The following is a 20478-nucleotide window of genomic DNA, read 5'->3' as shown; positions in this document are numbered from 1 at the left end:
AATTCTAATTTATTGTGTTTAATGATTACCGTAATATTTTCAAATATATTTCTAATAAATATATTTAAATTAATTTTAATAATCATAAATTATAATTATAAATATTTAATTATCTATTTAATTATTTTAAGAATATTTATAATTATTTAAAAAACAATAATATTATAATATCATTAAACTTTACTTAACACTAAAACTAATATTCAAAATATTACTACTATTTTAATTATTAATTATAAATATTTAATTATCTATCAAATTATTTTAAGAATATTTATAATTATTTTAAGAAAAAACAATAACATTATAATTATTACTAAAACTTTATTTAACATTAACATTCAAAATATTATTGCTATTTTAATTATTAAAGTAAATGCATATTTGCAAATTTATTTATGATAAATATATTTAAATTAATTTTAATAAATGTAAAATTACAAATATTTAATTATTTATCCAATTATTTTAAGGATATATATTTAATTAGCATTTAGGACATTTTGGTCATTACAATAAAATTACAAATTTATTTCATCATTTTAAAATCATACCAAACACCATGTTATTTATCCAACCATACTATTAATCAATATATATTATTTTTTAATCACTCTAATTATTAATCATTTATTTATCCTATCACACGTATCAAACAGAGCCTTAGTTTATTGGTAACGAGTACATGGACAATTTTTGTATGTTTAGAAAAAATAATATTGGCAATCAGAGTGGTCAAAGGCTCTAGATAATCAAGAAATTGTGTGACTCAACTCATTATAATATCACAACAAAGATGTATAGTGGAACAAAGGTAAAAAAAATCACATGTTTTAAACTCATTTGGATGCTTGACTAGACATGAAAATTCATGGATTTAACATATTTCTTCAAACTTGCGCCCTACCTTGTGAGTGTAATAGAAATACATAATCAATTGATGGCTTAGTGGGAGGTGGAGTCTCATTCACAATCCATTAAAAACGAGATGGAAGCTTAATAATATCTTAATTAAAGAAGTCTTGAATCCCTTCAATCGTCTCTGACATCTTCGCATATTTGTCTTTGCTTGATTCTGATACGCGATGGAAGTTTACCACAGCATATGTAAGGCCCAGATTTCGCACGCCCAAACACACGCAATATTTGTGGAGGTCAAGCCTTATTTAAAGTATCGATAGCCCATATAATCAACACAAGGCCTAAAATTTATAAAGAATCATAACTTATTTATTAAAAGAAAACAATGAGTCAATCTCTCAATCATATCAACGAATAAATAAATCAGTCTTTCAAAGGATTAGCCAAAATATTTAAAAGAAAATAATCCACGAATCCTAGAAGAACTCAAATGAAAGAATTTGAGCCTCCAAACTCTATGGAACATCTTTTATGTCATCATCATCCTCAATGATCTCTTCTATATATTTTACGCATTCATCTTCCTCATTCAGATTATTACGTGAAAACTAAATTATTCAGTACACTCATATATCCAGCCACTAATTCGATCTCAAGGATAACAACAAAAACTTTAACAAAAATAAATAATAAATACACGTGTAGCTAGGATGACAGAATACAAAAATAATTAATAACATAATCCAGATCAAAATTTCTATCATGCAGCACTTTGACATAGGGAAACAAGAGGTGGCTTACATGCTTCCCCACATGCAGTACTTTGACCCGCAGGAACCAAGAGATAGTGGTGAACAAGATTTCGGTTAAACCGAATTAACCGACCGACTCGAACAAATTCGAAAATTCAGTTCGGTTATTTCGAAAATTTGGTTTTCAAATTAAAAAAAATTGTTATATCGGTTAATTCGGTTCGGTTACATTTTTCAAAATTTTGAAATCGGTTAACCGAATTACGATATAATAAATGTTATTATTTAATAAATTTTTATTATTTATCAATTTTTATAAATATTTACATTTTTAATTTTAAAATCAACCCTAATTCTAATCTAATTCTAAACGCCTTGACTTTCTCGTTCTCACTTCTCTATTCTCCACTCTTGACTTCATCCACCGTCCATCCATCTCTCATCACCGGTCGAGACGCCGCCTGCCCATGTTATGTTATTTTATAAAAAACATGTATTAATTGTGTTCAAACAAAACGTATACATTTGTGATGTGTGTGTTTTATGTTTTTATGCATTTGTGTAGACTGTAGTGTTCAAGAAAAATTACATATATAACTAAAGTTAAATCTCAAAATTTTTTTAAAGTTAATCGGTTAATTCGGCCGATTTTAGTTCGCTTTTCATCGGTTATGAAAATTAATTCAAATACATTTGCTTTACAAAGTATCAATAATATCTAAGACTCCATGTCTTTAAATAATAAACTGCCTTTAATTTAACAGTACTACGTACGATTGTACGTTGATGATTCGTATTAAATTTACACTCACCAAAATATAGTTCCACTAGTATTCAAACTCGTAAAAATATTCAGTCGAATTATGGCTTCTGGAATTATATGTAAGTGACGTAAATGTATGTCTATAAGGTTCAAAAGTTTTAAAATATAATAGTTTCTATTTACTAATTGAAATGTATGACTCGTACCTAACAACGTGAATTTGATATGATTTAGACTAATCCGAAAAGATTATAAACTTGTAATTAAATACTAAAATCTAGATTAAGAATACCCGAAAGGTATAAATTTGAAGCACCATGATTGAAATGATTTCCAATAAACAACATGTAACTTAAAATTTACAATTAAATTTCAAATATTTATCAATCACAAACTTAAATTTCATTTAAGATATGTATCCCATCTGATCCAATTTTTATTAAATATTTTACACCAAAAGTCCAATTAATACAGAACCTAAAATAAACAAAAAAACGAACAAAAGAGAACTGTCATAACTTACTTCTATCAAGAGATACCAAATTGATATGGTAGACTTTTCTTCTTAATTCGATCGATGATGTGTAATGATTTTATTCTTCAGTTTTATTATTATTATTATTATTATTATTATTGTTATTGTTGTTGTTGTTGTAGGGTTTGGTGGTGAGGGTTTTACGTATAATCATTATATAAAAGGGTTTTTATATAATTGGTCTATGTAATTGGGTAGTAACACCAACTCCAAGCCCAATAAAATTCAGTTAACTAAAAAAATTACTAGTGGCATTATCTAAAAATTTCTTATTATTAATTAAAAGATAATACCAAAATCATGGTAAGGGAAAATCTCTTATTTCATTTTAATTATTTGTTTTTCAAATATTATCTTGATCAAAGCTTATATTATTTTATCTAATTATATCATTTTTTCCCCTAATTACTTGGGCTACTACTTGGGGTGTAACAGTACATCAGCAACAAGCCATCAACATGTCAGTATGTTATATTTTGATTTCGATTAGGTGAATCCTTGACTTTGTAAGACACAAGTTTTTCCACAACCAAAACTATTTTGATGGGATCATGAGTGAAGATTAGAGTTGAAAATGGATTTCAAATTCTACAAAATATATAAAAATCACAATGAAATGAGAGATGGAATAGTAAACAAAATTACTAAATATTTTCTGTTATTAAATGAGAGATGGAATATTAAACAAATTTACATATGCCTAGCAAATGTTTCTGTTACTAAATATAAAAAAACTGGTGAGAATAGTGCATTGGAAAATATTTGGTATTAAAGGAGACAATTTCAAAAAAAAAAAAAATTAACACCGGCTCACTCCGATTGGTTCAAGCAATTGTAGAATGAAAGGAAGCATGCCTGATTATAACACTATGTATTGCGTTGTGTGTATGTTCAACGATACTATTATATTTATTAATTTTATTAATTAATTTATTATAGTCTATAAATGGTATTAGATCCTATGTAAAATTATTTTAAATAAACAAAATTATTATTACCGTGTAATTAAATATTTGAGAAGGAAAATTTTCTCAAATAATATGGATACGGATTCATGTTCGCGATTAATTATTTACAATAGATAGTTCTAGAACTCCCTACACTTGTCTTCTATACACACAGGAGAGCCTAAAATTGTTGGGATCTTCCTCAAACATTTTTTCACAACATTCTACGTCATTTCATATGGACATGAAATGTTTAAGTCTTGTCTGTCTTGTCCATGATATTCAAGTTCATTTCTCATTAACCTAGAAACTTCAAATATTTCATCATGCTTAAGTAGAATTTTTTTTTTGTTGATCATATTTTAAGGAGTAGGTCTCATGTGAGACCGTCTCACGGATCTTAATCTGTGAGATGAGTCAACCCTACCCATATTCACAATTAAAAATAATACTCTTGGCATAAAAAGTAATACTTTTTCATGGATGACCCAAATAAGATATCCGTCTCACGAATACGACCCGTGAGACCGTCTCACACAAGTTTTTGTCTATTTTAAGTACTCGTGATGGGTTCAATTATTTGTACTCCATATTTAATTTACGTATTGAAAATTTCTAAATGAGAAAAATTTTCAATTACTTTAATCTCCAAGTTTCCATATTTATATTTGTCATGACTAAAAGAGTTCGATTACATACATATTATACGAAAAAATAAATATTTGTAACAATATCATTGGTTTAAAAAGATAGTTAAGAATATAAAAAATAATAATTTCATTGGTTTAAAATTGTTCACCAATTTAAATTAACGTCTCGTGGCTCACAATTTTTTTGTGTATATCAAAATATAAAAAATTTCCAAAATATTTTTATAATATATATATATATATTATCTTAGATGCAATATAATCATTTAAAAATTCAAAAACACAGAGAAAGAAAAGAAATTGTTGATAAGATAAAAGAGTGTTTTAGGCAACTATAAAATTAACCTATGATTTCATTCGGTTAGTATATGGATTGGGCCCAAGTTGAAGCCCATTAATGTTCTATAAAAAAACAGGATTAGGGTTTATAGCCAGCCATTCCTCAGGTTGCTGCACTTGAGAAATGGTGAGTCTCTCAGCCTCATTCACGTCCACACGCGTCAATACTTTTTGAATAATGTGGGTTCTTCTTTCAGGCTCCCAAGAAAGGCGCGAAGCTTCCTGCTGCTGCCAAGAAAAAGGCCGAGAAAGTGGTCAATCCACTCTTCGAGAAACGTCCTAAGCAATTCGGAATAGGAGGAGCTTTACCACCGAAGAAGGATCTTCATAGATACGTGAAATGGCCTCAAGTGGTGCGGATTCAACGGAAGAAGATGATTTTGAAGCAGCGATTGAAGGTTCCGCCGCCGATTCATCAGTTCTCCAAGACCCTAGACAAGAATTTGGGTTTGTTGCCCTTATCTAAATCTTTTCGTTTCAACAGTGTATATTTTTTAGGTTTGTTACGGAAAGGGGCAGCGATGTAAAGTTCGTTCTTTTTTGTGTTAATCTTCAATTGATCCGAATCTAGTCGGAGCTCGTGAGATTTTTATTCCCATTTTTGGTTGATGCGACTCTGTTCTATGAATTGATGGTGACCTTGTTGCAGATGTTTTCATCTGTTGTGTCTAATGATTAAGATGCATGTATGATTATACATTTAGTTCCAGTCCAAGTTATAGATTTCATTCGAGCATGATGCATTGACACACTAATTTGTTCAAGTTTTAATAGGAGTTGAGTGGTATACTTTGTGATGTACTGTTGTTAGTGTCGTTTTGAGTGATAAGTTGCAAGATTTAGGTACCTTTTTGTTGGACTCGTATCTACTTGTTTTACATTCTTGATTGATTTGCACTGGAGGGATGTAAGGTATTTCTGTCCTTGATCTGCTGAATACTGTATTGACTGGAATCCATTATGGTAACATATTACTGAAACATTCTAGCTTGCTGATAGGAAATATTTCGAGGGATACTCTCAGTCAAATACTCAAATTATTATTTTTTGGATTTGCAGCTTCAAATCTGTTCAAGATGATGCTCAAATACAGGCCCGAGGATAAAGCTCAGAAGAAAGAACGCCTTCTGAAAAGAGCTCAGGCTGAAGCTGAAGGAAAAACTCCTGAAGTTAAGAAGCCTATTGTCGTGAAATATGGACTGAACCATGTGACCTATCTGATTGAGCAGGTGGGTTTGTTATTCTGCTTCTCGATGTGCATACTTCGTCTAGTAAGTATTAGCAACGAGAAACTGATGGTGCCATCAAACTTCTATTGCAGAACAAGGCCCAGTTGGTTGTTATTGCTCATGATGTGGATCCAATCGAATTGGTTGTATGGCTCCCTGCTTTATGCAGGAAAATGGAAATTCCATACTGCATTGTAAAGGGGAAGGCTAGGTTGGGAACTGTAAGTGTTTGTTATCTCATGGTATTTGGTAAACCCTTTGTAAATATTTGTGATACCAACTTAATTTTGTTTGTGCATGGTATTTTGCAGATTGTTCACAAGAAGACTGCATCTGTCTTGTGTCTGACCTCCGTGAAGAATGAAGACAAAATGGAGTTCAGTAAAATTTTGGAAGCTATCAAGGTAAGAGATTTACCAAAAACATGGTGTAAATTTTCTGCAGCTTCGAACAAGCTCTATGTGATAAATTTTTATAGTTAAATTTTTGGGTCACCCTCGCCCCAATGTTGATATGATGTGCTTTCTCAACTTTTCTTACAGGCCAACTTCAATGACAAGTATGATGAGACTAGGAAGAAGTGGGGAGGGGGTGTTATGGGCTCAAAATCTCAGGCTAAGACAAAAGCCAAAGAAAAACTCCTTGCAAAGGAGGCTGCTCAAAGGATGACCTAAGGGGGGGGGGGGGGGGGTTTATTGTCATATATGTGGTTGAACCAAATGAGAAATTTAATTGTTTGTGTTATTTCCCAGATTTTAATTAGACGATGTTTTTTTTTTTCGATTATCGGATTTTCTTAGCCTGCTTTTTGATTTAACATTGGTGAGGGAATTCATTATCTAGGTTTTCTTGAATGAAGATCTCTGAATGACTAGAAAATATATGGTAGTAGGAATCATCAAAGGAGAATTCATGGGGTGACTTCTTAGTCTCTCATGGGTTAATATTCCTTTGCTGCTTTCAATTTTCACCCTGATTTTGCACATTTGCTAGAAATATTAGACCGTAAGACTTATTTCTTCTCATGATATCTTGTATGAATTTCACATTAATATCGTAAACCTGTAAGTTTCATTTTATTTATTGGCTTATTTTAGTGTGAACAATAACAATTTAGTTATTGGGTCTTGATAGCAGGTGCGTGATAGATATTCATATACATAGTATTATTATGATTCCTATGTTGTAAACGAGGATCACATATAAAATTCGAATACTTAAAGTTACGATCCAAATGTTAACTACGTGATGTTAGTCGTGTCAGCTGTAATTAAAATTGAACATACAGACTGATTCAATGTTAACCACGTGATAGCTGGTTATGTCTGTTGTAAACTTGGATGGTTTCTTTTACTTGATAAATGATAGTTGATGTATATAGACTCTGTACATGGTGGATTGAAAACCCATAGAAATATTTTTCCATGTCTCCGTTTTCATCTCAACAAACAGTAATAGTAGTATTAATAATAAAAAAATAACTATACCAAATTAATTTTTAGAGACAATAAATTTTACAAGAAACATAATTGACGATGATCCTTGTTTACTAGCGGATAGTTAAAGAAATACTTGCGTTAGTGCACAATGTCAAAATGAATTATAAAGGTTAAAACTTGTCAGATTATATTCTAAAATCTAAATATATGCAGGCTTATAGTTGTATTTTCCATATAAAAATAGAAATAAGATAAAGTATAAGCCCAATTTTATGAATAAGATTGGACACGAAGTCCTCAAGGGCGGTTGTGATGGCCCGATTCCCTTGTTATTGAATAAATTTTTTGTTATAAATATAATTTTATCAAGAAAACAAGAAAATTGAAGATTATAATTTACAGCTCTATAAACTCGTAGACACAAATATACATAAAATTTTCATTAAGAAGAAGTGAGCGTTGTAAATGGTCCTAAGTCCTAACACAAAAAGAACCTATGAATAATCAATCAATCATCTTTCATGTGAAAGTAGCACTAAATCCACAATTGTATCCCCACCAATTATGCGGCACCATATAACTTCAAGCAATCTCATAGTGGAATATATTTCTTCAGCCAGAAATATCTATTATCACACGGGAATCTATCACCAATATGACTATATAGTCGTACCACACGTCGTGTACACCTTAAGTTTAAATTCTTGGTTGCTAGATTGCCATCACAAACAAATTACATCATGTGATGATTATTAGCTAAGTTCCATGAAATACGAAAAATGCTACCAACTCCAAGAAATCGCACAAGTTCCTAGCAAATATAGTATCACCCACATGTGGGTCTCAAACCCACTCTCCTCAGCTAATACAATGTTGACATAGGTTTCCAACCATTATATTGTACATTTCTCAATGTTCTTCTCTGCTCAACTTCATCTTAGATTTTTCTACATTAAGTTTTCCATTTGTGTACAAAATGATGAAAATGTACTCTTATCTGCCCCCCATTAACAAGTCTATAAGTTCCCCTCTTTAAAATCAATCCTACTTTCCATATCTACCTACATCTCTTTTTAGATTCAACCATATTTTCCGGGATAACCATTTCTGATCTGCCCACTCTAAGGTTCAATATGAAGGTCAGTCCAACCACTTCAGCATTTGGGAATGACAAGCTATATGAAGTTATATCTCTAACTTTTATTTTTTGGTGCAGTTTCTAGGTTTTATGCACCGTAAGATGATGCAAAACAAGAAAACTTGTTCCAACTTTGTCAAATTCATAACAGATTGGAACTTTTTACTTTTTCCTACATCCTCTTTTCTCAATTCATTGCTTAAAAATAAGCTGAACAAAAACTTGAGTCATCACAGTTTTAAGGATAAATAGTGACATCTTACGTCATATATGAGGTAATCAACCTTTCTTTTTATTTTTTATTTTTTGAATTTATCAACCTTTCTTATTTTGATCGGACAATAAATTGCTATACATAATACAGGAAAAGTTGGTCGGCAATAAACCCTAGTCACTTATCCACAATGTTGTAGAAAAGGTAATCCTTGCAAAACAGTTTTATGTTTTAGGATAAATACCGAGATGATAGGTTTCCTACAATACAAATGCCGGTGTAAGAAAAAGTGGATGAAACTAACTGTCACCAGGCTAACAGGAAACCAGGAATCTCATTTATTTTCTAAATTCAGGAAACCTGTCCAGTTTTCCAGTGCAGACGTCATTAGATGAGCAGAACTACTACAAAGAGTCTATCAAAACTTTATCACAAGCAAACATCAAATCTCAAAAATCTTTAAAAAGATATGAAGCCAATGTGGAGGAAATGCTCTCCAATGAAGAACTGTTTGAACCTTTTGATTTTCTAGCAATCGGAACTTTTTCTATAGAACCACTCAATGTTGGACCCCCGACACCAACTTTTCCAGCACCGTTTGAAAAGGTTACCAACCAACAGACACAGACAGAGGTAACAACAAATGACCTCAAACTAATAAATTATGAGATAGAAAAGTTCCTAGAAGCTGAAGAGAAAGGAAAGACAAATGACACATCTGAGAGGAATGGTCAAGAGAGCATGATAATTCACAGTAACAAGCCCATTGAAGGAGGCATGCAAGTGGTGGCATGTCCTCTCAAGAAGTACCTCTTTGCCACTTCAATTGAGCTGGCTGAGACAGAAACCAAGATACGGAAAGAAAAGATTTCCCTTGGAGAACTCTTTACGAGGAATGACGCAGTCAGTGATCCTATAGTGAAATGCGAGGAAGCAGAGCTGCTAACAAATAAAGGAAAGGACAGATGTCAACCAACGTTTATTTTTTCAGTTTAATAATTTTTTATATGGAAAAAATTAAAAGGATTACATGTTAATTCAATGTTCTCCATTTAGAACAAGAAGCTGGACCTAGCAGTATATTACTATGAAGGCAACATGTTGATTTTAAACATCAACAAGGCTATTAACAGATTGTCTGATACCTTTTTAAGCTAAACCACTTTGAGTTTCTTATTTGACTTTTAAATGCACCCAATATATCCCTGCGCACATACTATCATACACTTTCAGGATGCTTTATTCCAATCGAACCATTTTAAACCCCAATGTTGACAAACATCTCTGTTAGAACTGAATTGATTATCATGCAGATGGCATTATCAGCTTTGTCTTTCATAATTAAAAAAACATATCTAAATGGTGAAAACTAGAAATAAAAAAAAGCATTAAAAATTGAAAGAGAGAAAAAAAGACATTTATGATTCATAACTTTAGCTTAAATTATTTAAGAAATATTTTATGAAATTGGTAATTAATAAAACTCCAGAGGCTCGAGATTATGAAAAGAATGTTTAATAGCTACAGTAATCTCTATGTCCCACTTTCTTGTGGTGGTGGATGCAGGTCATGAAAATGTTTCACAAGAAAGTTTACCCTGAAGAGATGTACGGAAAAAAGTTCATTAAGCTGCAAAAAGGAAAGAAAAACAATGAGGATGGTGATCAGATTGGAACGGAAAAGGAAAATAGAGGTTTGCTAAATCAGCTACCAAAAACAACAAAATGAGCACGAAGAAATTATCTTCTGATAGCATCTGCAAAGGTGCTCCAACCGAGCATGGAGGGCACGGGCATTGGATTAAAACAGATTTGAATTGTAAGATGAAATTTGAAATATAGAAATTGCCATCTGTTCTAGGCTTGTTGGATCATATAACTACATTTATCTAACTCTTTTAAAATTTTCTTTTTCTGATCTTAGAATAGACTCGGTCTTGGAGCTGTAGAGGCAAAACTATTGGAAGCAAAGAAAAGCAGCCCTCATCTTTTCCAACTGGCAGTGTTTATTTTGGTCATGTATGGTATTTTACCTTATTAAGAGTGACGTGTGAAAATAAGAAATAAATAAATAAAACAAGAGTCTCTCCTATTCTGTCAGCTTTCCTACGAAGTAATGGAGTATTGGATGGCAATGATGTAATTGATTATGGGTTATTACATGCAAGTGAGGTTGAGTGCCGAAAAAGAAAAGTCAGATACAAAGTCAAGAATCAAAGCTACTTACGTTGGATGTGTAAAATGTTTGCGTGTAACATTATGCGTAAATCTCATCTTTTAGCCAAGGCAGATAAATAATTATTCATCAGCAAATTAGCCAATTTTTAGAAAAGATGTTTTCATGGAATTTCAGTATTGAGGTTGACCAAGTGCATGTAGGTAAAAAAGTACACAGTAGTTTCTGATTTCAGTCTTGTACAATAGACAAGCTCATTTAATGTTCATTTCAAGCCTACTAATGGCTTTCTATTGCATAATAATACTAAACCTTTATGATATTTCTGCGTCACTCTTTTTACTGGAAGCCAGATGCATTTTATCAGTTTAAATATTTATATATTTCTGGCTTGATCGAATATGTTTGCCAGGAACAATAACAAGTAATGAATTATAGCTTAACAGCATTACCTAAATTGCAGCTTAATTTGGTTAAGCAGCAAAAGTACATAATGAAGTTCAATCATGTAGGTATTCACTCCTCAAGACTCCCCCAATTTCCATCCTCCAGGAGTGGTCTACGAGAGATGCCAATTCTCTGCGGATGCGTAGATAAATTTTTGAATATGAATACACACACATGTATTAAAACAAATATGAATGTAATATATGACAATGATGTTGTAACTATGACAATGACGTTAACATTACTTAATCCTCATTATGAACAAATTTTCCAAATTCTTTTTATTTCTTCATTTTTTCTTTGATTACAATTTTGAATAAACTTTTGGCACCTGCAATATGAGGTCAGTTTAAAATATTGTAAAACCCAAAAAATTATTATAATAAATTTAATGCTTATAATATAAACTAAAAATCAAATAAATTCTTTCTATAATTGCAAAAAACATAGTAAACTATGTTTTTAAGAAAGTCTATTAGATAATTTTTATATTTATAAAATCGGTTTTTTTTTTATCTAAATTTTGAAAGAAGCCAATTTGTTTGATTTTGTTAATTTTAAAACTGATCCGAACTGTAATTGGCTAAAAACGGACCCAAACCGAAGGTTGGTTTGGTTTATCGCTTTCTGCTCAAGATACCCACTATAAAAGGCAATGGAATCCAACTCACACTAGATGCAGAAGATAAACGCTTTCTCTCTAAATAGTCAGATTACAAAGTAAACGGCCAACTGTAAACTTACTCAAGGTCATGGCTGACAACAAGAAATGTCAGCTCTTTCTTGAGGTCTTTCAACAATTTAACAACATCTGCACGGGCCTTCCAATCTGACAGGTATATACTTTTAAGAATTAAAAAGGGATTTGATAGATCAATAAAAAAGATGTTGCTCAAAGCACCCTCTGTAAAACTAAGCAGGAAGAATAAAAACTTACGCAATTTTAGGCAAATGAATCTGGTTTTTAGTCAAATGAATCTAATTTTAGGAATTTTACTAATGTGTGAAGAAATAAATATGATAAAGCCTTTTGATCGATGCTAGCATTTCTGTAAATGGAACAGAAAGTGATACTCTTTTCAATGATGATCATTCTACTGCTCCCCAAACTGTAAAAAAGATTAGGCCCTCAAAACAAGAAAAAGAATCCACAATTTTTAAGTTGAACTCACAGGAAATGGAAGGCCATGGGGATGGGGGTATTAATTAGAGATTGTGAAGAAAACGATTAACAGTTCACTGTCAACATTTAATTATCTTAACGGTTATCTGAATACACCAGTTTCTAAATTCTGGAATGGATACTCACTTGTAATGCTAATTGACAATTAGGAAACAAATGAAAAATAGTACATTCGACACATGATCTCACACAACAGAGAATGTAATATCAAGGATCAGAAAAAGAGGCTCGTCTTCATACCTAGTCCAGCAAGAGGCTCGTCCAACACCAATAGGTTAGGAGTTTGCACCTGGGGAAAAAAGGATAGCATGTACAAATTATAAACTAATAGGGACAAGCCTTGGCACAGCAATAGTGCTGCTCCATTGTTGCATGGAGACCAACTGCCACAGTTAGGAGCTGCTAAAACAGCCTCAATGCTTGCAGGTGTAAGGCTGCATGCATCAAATTCTTCCTAGTTTATATGATGATGAGAGCATCATACAGTGATTCTCTTTAATAAGCTAAAGCTACAAAATGGCTGCACACAGAAACCCAACTATTCTAAAGTACAAACTGTATCGAGTACAATCAAGAAAATACAGAATCTCACCAGCTGAATTGCTAAAGCAAGCCTGCGTTTGTATCCACCACTTAGAGATTGAGGATCTTTGTCCAATGAGATTCCAGTTAGACCAACCTAATTGTCTCATGCATGAAATGGCTGGTCAGAACTATGTACGCATTAAGAAGGTAGGTGCGAAAAGTCCATGGCACATGCTCAAATGAATGTGTTTTCACTTTGTTAAATTCGACATACTGAAGTCATAACTTTTTGTAGTCTAGAAGCAAGAAGCTCCCTCAATTGAAGGCCACCTCGTTGTCTTGGCCAAGCGAATATTATTTCATCAAGAATGCTGTCTGCAACAAAATATCTAGACCAATATAATCATCTCAGGGACCACATCAGAAACAAAAAGTACGAGAAAACAAGGACAAAAGATGAAAATTTGAGACCAGACAAAAGATGATAAATACAATAGACAGAACACTAAATATCATAAACGGCTCTTCACGGACATTCGAAATTCAGGTTTCAAACATGTGAAACAAGCGCACTTGCTTAAAAACCAAAATCAAATAAAGTAATAAATAAATCTTCTACACCACTAAGATGAAAAGAAAAGGTCCTCTTATTTATCTTACTGGAAAAAAAGTACATATTTAAAGATAAATAACGGAAAATGGCAGTCAAAGGAATTGAGAGGTATATAGAATATTATTGTTTCTATTTCAAAGTCAAAACACCATGTCAAACAACAAAGATAATTAATAGTGTCGTGGAAGTTCTTTTTTTAAGAAGCATAAATAAAAGAAAAGAAACTTGAACACTAAAGTAGAAAAGTTAGTGAATGTGATGCTAATACCTTTCTGGAAACTGGAAGACGATACCAACTCTTCCGGAGTGTAACATTTCAGGAGAATGATTTGGATGGCCATCGTCGCCATATCTTTGAACGTAGATGGAGCCTGATGTTGGTTTACTCAACCCAGCAATTAGCTGTTTGGGAAAACAGCTTAACACAGAGAATCAATAAATTCAAAAGACCAGCTTAAATGAAACATGGGTTTTAAATGAATATATGAACCTGCAAAAGAGTAGTTTTTCCACTTCCACTTTGTCCAAAGATCAACCCAAAGCTACATGAATGCATGACAATTCACAAGTTAATAAAGATATCTCTTACACTTTCATGTATAAAAATCTAGCCACAAAATCTAGAAATGGTGATGTACATGTATTATTAAACAAGAAAAATAAACACAGATCCAACCAATATAGTAACCTTAAATATATATCCACATAAAAAACTAAAGAATAGCATGGGATAAAGCTCAGTTAAGAACGGAAGCCTGTATAGAGTAGATAACAAGTTAGAAATCATGGGATGACTCATGAGTCATGACAATACCAGTCCATAAGGCTCTTCATGATAGTATGAGTGTTGGTTCCATAAAACTTTCAATTTGATTCAATATTACTTGCCCAACTAAAGCAACAACATTAAAAAGCGAAGAAAGTTTCTACAAGTAAAATACCTTTTCTCTGGAAGGGAGAAACTAATTCTGTTCAACAGATCAATCTTGGTGCCTGGAGGTCGATAACTGACATCCTTTATCTGGGAGGGAGCCATAGCAGAATCAAAGCGTTTAACTACAGTTATCTTCTTCAATACATAACAACTCAATTAAGAATAGAAAAAACCAGAAAAAACAGGGAAAAAAAGCCTATAATAGAGTCAAACTGATACGGATATAAAAATTGATAATAACCCAATCTTAATGGATCGACAATTAAAGGATTGGGCCACCAAAGGAATACTACATCAAGACCAACCCTTCCTCAAAATCAGATGGTCTCAAGCGTTGAAGCCTCAAAATGGGGGAAGAAGAGAACCAAAAAGAAATCACAGAAGCTTCGAGAGTGCACAAAGTACCTGCATGGATGAAGGATTACGTCACCTAGAAGGACCACGCGGTTGAGCGTCAACAAGCTAACCGTTTGCGCAACCGCACTACCGATTGGGAATCTTTTCTGTTGCTTAATTATTATCTTAGAGGGTATACACAATGTAAAAAAGACCATCGGGGTTTTTTTTATCGAGAATTATACGAGTAAATTGTAAGGAGTTTGGCACAGACTTGAAGAGTGCAAATTTCGATCGTATTACTGGTGCTCTCGTTGAACTCTTTCTGGCAACAATGCAAAACGAAGAGGTGGCAGAAGCTATGAAGCAAATCGAGGCCAATTTCAAATAACACTCTGAAACTCAATTGGCCCACTACAATAAAATGCTCGAGCAGTATATGACTTCCATGGACCTTCGTTTTTGGCCAGATGCATCAAAATTTTGAAGAGTTTTCTGGGGAAAAATATGAGCCTCCAAAAGGATCTCAGGTTGTGGTTGATAGCAACCGATATAAAGAGGGGTTTGCTCTGGGATTTGCCTCTTACCTCGAGGATTTAAAAATTGAATTACCCAAGTTTAATGGTGAAAATTCTCATGCCTGGTTATGTACGATTGAAAAGTATTTTTCGACACACTTCATCCCTGGACATATCCATCTTCAGATGGTGGCCTTCGATCTTGAAGGTGAAGTAGCTTCTTGGTATCAGTGGTTAGATCGTAATGGAGCTCTTACTGATTGGGATCGTTTTGTATCAGCAGTGAAAGAACGCTTTGGTTCTTCTATCTATGATGATCCGTTGGGTCGAATTGCAAAGTTGGTGCAAACAGGACGTGTTGCCAAATTTCGTGCTGATTTCGGGAATTTGATAAACCAAATCGTCAACGTTTCCTAGTCCATGTTCTTGAATTTTTTAATTCAGGGCTTAAAGCAAGAAATCCGAAGGGGGTTTCTCCTCGTCCCTTCGAATACCCTCCAGGAAGCTAAGGCTAAAACTCAACTATATGAAGAAAAGAATGATGATCTTCGTGGCCGTTTCCAACATGATTATATCATAATCAATACAGGCAGCCCAATGGTATCCCGTACTACAACACCTTCTCTTCACCGTGAGGGGATGGGGCTCCTCCGCTCCACAATAGTCAGACAAGCCCTGCTCCAAAGATTCCCATTAAGCGCTGAACTCCAGCTGAGATCCAGGACAAAGGGGAGAGAGGGTTCTGTTTCAGCTGCGATGAAAAATATAGTCTTAATCATCGTTGCAAAAACAGAGTTATGATTCTCTTGGGCGATGAAACCAGTGGCGATGGATATGATGGCTTCAACCAAGAAAATTCTTATGAATATTTTTCCAGGATCGAAGAAGAAACAAAGGTCAGTCTGCATACTCTTACTAATACTCCTTATCCTCGCATATTTCGTATTACAGCTACCCATCACCAAGAACGGTGGAAGTGTTGATTGATACTGGAAGCCACAATAATTTTATTCAAGAAGGGTTGGTAAATCGATTAGGCATTCCCCGCTTCGCCACTAAACATTTTCGTGTTTTTATGGGTGAATGGCCAACATTTGTGGCGTGATAAAATGTGCTAGTAAGTTTCTCTAATTTTCCAGGGCCATGAGTTGCACATTGACCTATATGTCCTTCCGATTTGGGGGATGGATGTGGTTCTTGGCATGCAATGGTTACGCACCTTGGGTCCGTGCTAACATGACCATGAAGCACTTACAATGGAGTTTTCTTGGAACAATCAGAAGATTTGTTTAAGTGGAAATCAAATTTCCAATCTAGATATTCTCTTATAATCAATTGTGCACGTTACTCAACAAAGGTTCTTCCACTACTTTTCTTACATTGATTGAGGCTGCTACAACTAAGGAAACAGATATCGAGTCCCAGCATATTCCTATTGTTGGCAGGAAGCTTCTGGAAACTTATTCGGCAGTACTTTATGAGCCAAAATCTCTTCCTCCGCACAGATCAGTGGACCACCGTATTCATCTATTACCATGATCTGCTCCGATAAATGTTCGTCCTTATCCTTAACCCTATTTCCAAAAAGATGCAATCGAAAAATTGGAACAAGAGTTGCTTGCCTCAGGCTTTATACTACCTAGCACCAGCTCGTACTCATCCCCAGTATTACTAGTCAAGAAAAATGATGGTTCATGGAGATTCTGTGTTGATTACCGTGCCCTCAACGCACTCACGATCAGGGATCGTTTTCCAATTCCAACAATTGATCCAACAATTGATGAATTATTTGTTGAATTAGGTGCAGCTCGAGTTTTTTCTAAACTGGACTTACGGGCTGGCTATCACCAAATCCGGATGGATTCCAGGGACATTCACAAGACAACTTTTTGGACTCATGGGGATCATTATTAATTCACTGTTGTGCCATTCGGTTTATCAAATGCACCCTCTGCATTCCAGTCTGCTATGAATCGGGCTTTTAGCTCTTATTTGCACCGTTTTGTTATCATATTCTTCGATGATATCCTTATCTACAGTCAATCAGAGGATGAACATCTCGTACACTTACAAAAGGTTCTCAAGTGTATTCTTAAATCAAAAATTCTTTGCGAAGAAAAACAAATGTCCATTTTTTCAAAGCACCATTGATTATTTGGGACATTCGGTGACGGCAGGGATGGTCATGGCCGATCCAGGAAAAATTGAAGTCATGACATGGTGGCCCCAACACAAGACATTTAAACAACTTCGTGGGTTTTGGGCATCACGGGCTAATACTGTCGCTTTGTGCGACACTATGCCACTATAGCAGAACCCTCACCGATTTACTTAAGAAGGATGATTTCCAATGGTCCAATGAAGCCACTGTTGCTTTTGAAGAGTTAAAAAATGTGATGTCCTCGACGCCTTTGCTTTTTCTTCCAGATTTTTCGAAACAATTTATTATTGAAACTGATGCTTCTAGGGTAGAAGTGGGTGGAGTATTAATGCAGGAGGTACATCCTTTAGCTTATTTTAGCAAAAAGTTGGGTCCAAGAATGTTACACGTGTCAAACTACTAAATACTCCATTGAGCGACCCTTTGGGATGATGCAACCTATTGAAATTCCCGAACAAGTTTGGGAAGATGTGGCCCTTGATTTTATTGTCGGTTTATCACAATCCAAGGGACACACCGCTATTCTTGTTGTTGTCGACAGATTTACTTAGTACACTCACTTCGGCCCACTACCTACTTAGCATACGACAAGCCAAGTGGCTGATCTTTTCTGTTCGATGGTCACTCGATTACATTGAGTGCCTCGCCCCATCATTCGGATAGGGATCCCATATTCACTAGCAAATCTTGGCAAAGGATCTTCGAACTTATGGGAACTCGGTTATGAATGAGTTCGGCCTACCATCCACAAACGGATGGGCAAACACAAGTACTCAATCGATGTTTAGAGCAGTATTTACGGGCTTTTCTGGCGGACAAACCCACTGCTTGGGCTGATTTCTTGAGTTGGGCTGAAGATCATTATAATACCAGCTATCATTCTTCTAACGGGATGACTTCAATTTCAGGCAGTTTATGACCGATCTCTGCCTACCATTCTTACATATATGCGAGGGACAACAGCCTTAGTGGCAGTTGAGCAAGAGTTAATTACAAGAGATGAGATCCTCAAGAAACTAAGACAACATTTGACTCATTCACAGCAACGTACGAAACAGTTAGCTGATACTAAGCGGAAAGAGAAGCATTTTAATGTGGGAGATTTAGTTCTGCTTAAGCTGACTCCTTATCGTCAAACCACTATGGCAACCATATTACATCCTAAGCTCGGTCTCCATTTTTCTGGGCTGTATCCAGTGATTGCTAAGGTGGAGGAGGTCGCTTATACCCTTCAGTTACCACCTTCTAGCCAGATTCATCCCACTTTTCATGTGTCACAAATTAAATCATTCAACAGCACTGCCCCAGAAACCGTTGGTCAGCTTCCAGCCCATTTTATCAATAGCAATTCTATTGCATTTCCAGCTGCTATTCTAGCTATGCGAATTGTTACCATCAAAGAGCAACAAGTCAAACAGATTTTGTTTCAATGGTCTCACAATTACCCAGACGATGCCACATGGGAGAACTTCCATGAAATGTGCTCATTATACTCTGAATTACACCTTGAGGACAAGGTGAATTTTGATGATGGGGGAGTGATACGGATATAAAAATTGTAATAACCCAATCTTAATGGATCAACAATTAAAGGATTGGGCCACCAAAGGAATACTACATCAACACCAAGCCCATCCTCAAAATCAGATGGTCTCAAGTGCTGAAGCCTCAAAAGTGGGGGAAGAAGAGAACCAAAGAGAAATCAAAGAAGCTTCTAGAGTGCGCAAAGTGCCTGCATGGATGAAGGATTACTACACCTAGAAGGACCACGCAGTTGAGCGTCAACAAGCTAACCGCCTGCGCAACCGCACTACCGATTGGGATTCTTTTCTGTTGCTTAATTATTATCTTAGGGTATAAATAATGTAAAAAAGACCATCGGGAGTTTTTTATCGAGAATTATATGAGTAAACTGTAAGGAGTTTGGCACATACTTGAAGTGTTCGAATTTCGGTCTTATTACGAACAATCTGTTCCAGTTTTACAAATTCACTGAGGAGACCCAATGAATTAGCAAATTGTATTTTAATAATACACACCTAAGATAATGACAATTTTCCCATACTCGTTGTGTTGAATTCACAGTTCGACTCAAGGGAAAGAGCTATTGCTACGGCCTGTATCAAGATTTGATACGGAAATCTAATTTCACAAAGAGTACAAATTAAGGAACATTCGATGGCGATCTTTTATAAGATTATATAACACAATTAATTGCTGCCAAAGTCAAAACTGGTACCATTAAAATCGGAGATAGTAGGGTAAAAAAAGGAAGGAAAAGGGAACTCCAGTGCTTACCTCGAAGCATGAACAATCGCAGGAAATTCTGCGAGCTCGAAATGCCACTGAATTTGAACTGCAGCCAAATCGAACATGAATAACGACGAAAACAATCAAATGAAAACCGAAGAGTAAACCTGAAGCGAGAAGAAGACGACGAGGATCCAATAGGTGATAGCAGGCAACCAAATGCAGACGACAATGGGATTCTGACAATCGCCATTGGAGAACACGATCAGGTCGTGTTTTAAGATTTATCCTCTTCAATTTGTTTGGCACTCTCTCAGATTCATTGCTTTTGTTTTTTTAAATCTCGTGTACATTTTTATTATTATATTATATCTTTATCTTTAATAAATATTAATAACATTTAATATCTTTTATCTTTAATATTTAGTTTAAATTTTTTTGGAAAATAATCTTTTTCCTTAACGGGAAG

General features: G+C 34.3%; 2 protein-coding genes and 1 pseudogene across 3 annotated transcripts; 2 read left to right on the top strand and 1 right to left on the bottom strand.

The window, feature by feature from the left end:
• The first annotated feature begins 5015 nt into the window (after positions 1–5015).
• Positions 5016–7054, top strand: LOC142549900 (large ribosomal subunit protein eL8y). Its single transcript, XM_075659124.1, has 5 exons — positions 5016–5294; positions 5907–6076; positions 6169–6297; positions 6388–6480; positions 6619–7054. The coding sequence occupies exons 1-5, from the start codon at positions 5222–5224 to the stop codon at positions 6748–6750; spliced, it is 597 nt and encodes a 198-aa protein (XP_075515239.1). The 5' UTR covers positions 5016–5221; the 3' UTR covers positions 6751–7054.
• Positions 7055–7971: 917 nt separating this feature from the next.
• LOC142549898 (ABC transporter I family member 11, chloroplastic) lies at positions 7972–20348 on the bottom strand. 2 transcript variants are annotated; one of them, XM_075659121.1, is made up of 11 exons: positions 20177–20348; positions 20058–20115; positions 14752–14831; positions 14301–14352; positions 14079–14212; positions 13472–13586; positions 13265–13351; positions 12913–12961; positions 12234–12318; positions 11545–11621; positions 7972–8307 (listed from the first exon to the last, which is right to left on the bottom strand). In XM_075659121.1, coding segments are annotated over exons 1-11 (825 nt in total). In that variant the 5' UTR covers positions 20263–20348; the 3' UTR covers positions 7972–8305. The 2 variants fall into 2 exon arrangements, with proteins under 2 accessions (XP_075515236.1, XP_075515235.1); XM_075659120.1 differs by lacking the exon at positions 7972–8307 and having other exon boundaries at positions 11532–11621.
• Positions 8492–10890, top strand: LOC142548319 (protein LAZY 1-like; annotated as a pseudogene).
• Positions 20349–20478: the final 130 nt, after the last annotated feature.

Source organism: Primulina tabacum, chromosome 6 (genome assembly GCF_025594145.1).
Source record: "Primulina tabacum isolate GXHZ01 chromosome 6, ASM2559414v2, whole genome shotgun sequence".
In the NCBI taxonomy this organism is placed as follows: domain Eukaryota; kingdom Viridiplantae; phylum Streptophyta; class Magnoliopsida; order Lamiales; family Gesneriaceae; genus Primulina; species Primulina tabacum.
This window is presented reverse-complemented; position numbering and strand designations above follow the sequence as displayed.

Excerpts from the sequence above, each read along its gene's own strand:
- LOC142549898 (XM_075659121.1), bottom strand. The coding sequence starts at position 20,262 with ATGGCGATTGTCAGAATCCCATTGTCGTCTGCATTTGGTTGCCTGCTA. Across the intron at positions 13,587-14,078 it reads GTCTTCCAGTTTCCAGAAAG|ATATTTTGTTGCAGACAGCA; the intron begins GTATTAGCATCA and ends ATATTGGTCTAG. Across the intron at positions 11,622-12,233 it reads GTTGTCAGCCATGACCTTGA|AGAATTGGCATCTCTCGTAG; the intron begins GTAAGTTTACAG and ends ACGCATCCGCAG.
- LOC142549900 (XM_075659124.1), top strand. The coding sequence starts at position 5,222 with ATGATTTTGAAGCAGCGATTGAAGGTTCCGCCGCCGATTCATCAGTTC. Across the intron at positions 6,077-6,168 it reads TGACCTATCTGATTGAGCAG|AACAAGGCCCAGTTGGTTGT; the intron begins GTGGGTTTGTTA and ends CTTCTATTGCAG. Across the intron at positions 6,298-6,387 it reads GGAAGGCTAGGTTGGGAACT|ATTGTTCACAAGAAGACTGC; the intron begins GTAAGTGTTTGT and ends GGTATTTTGCAG.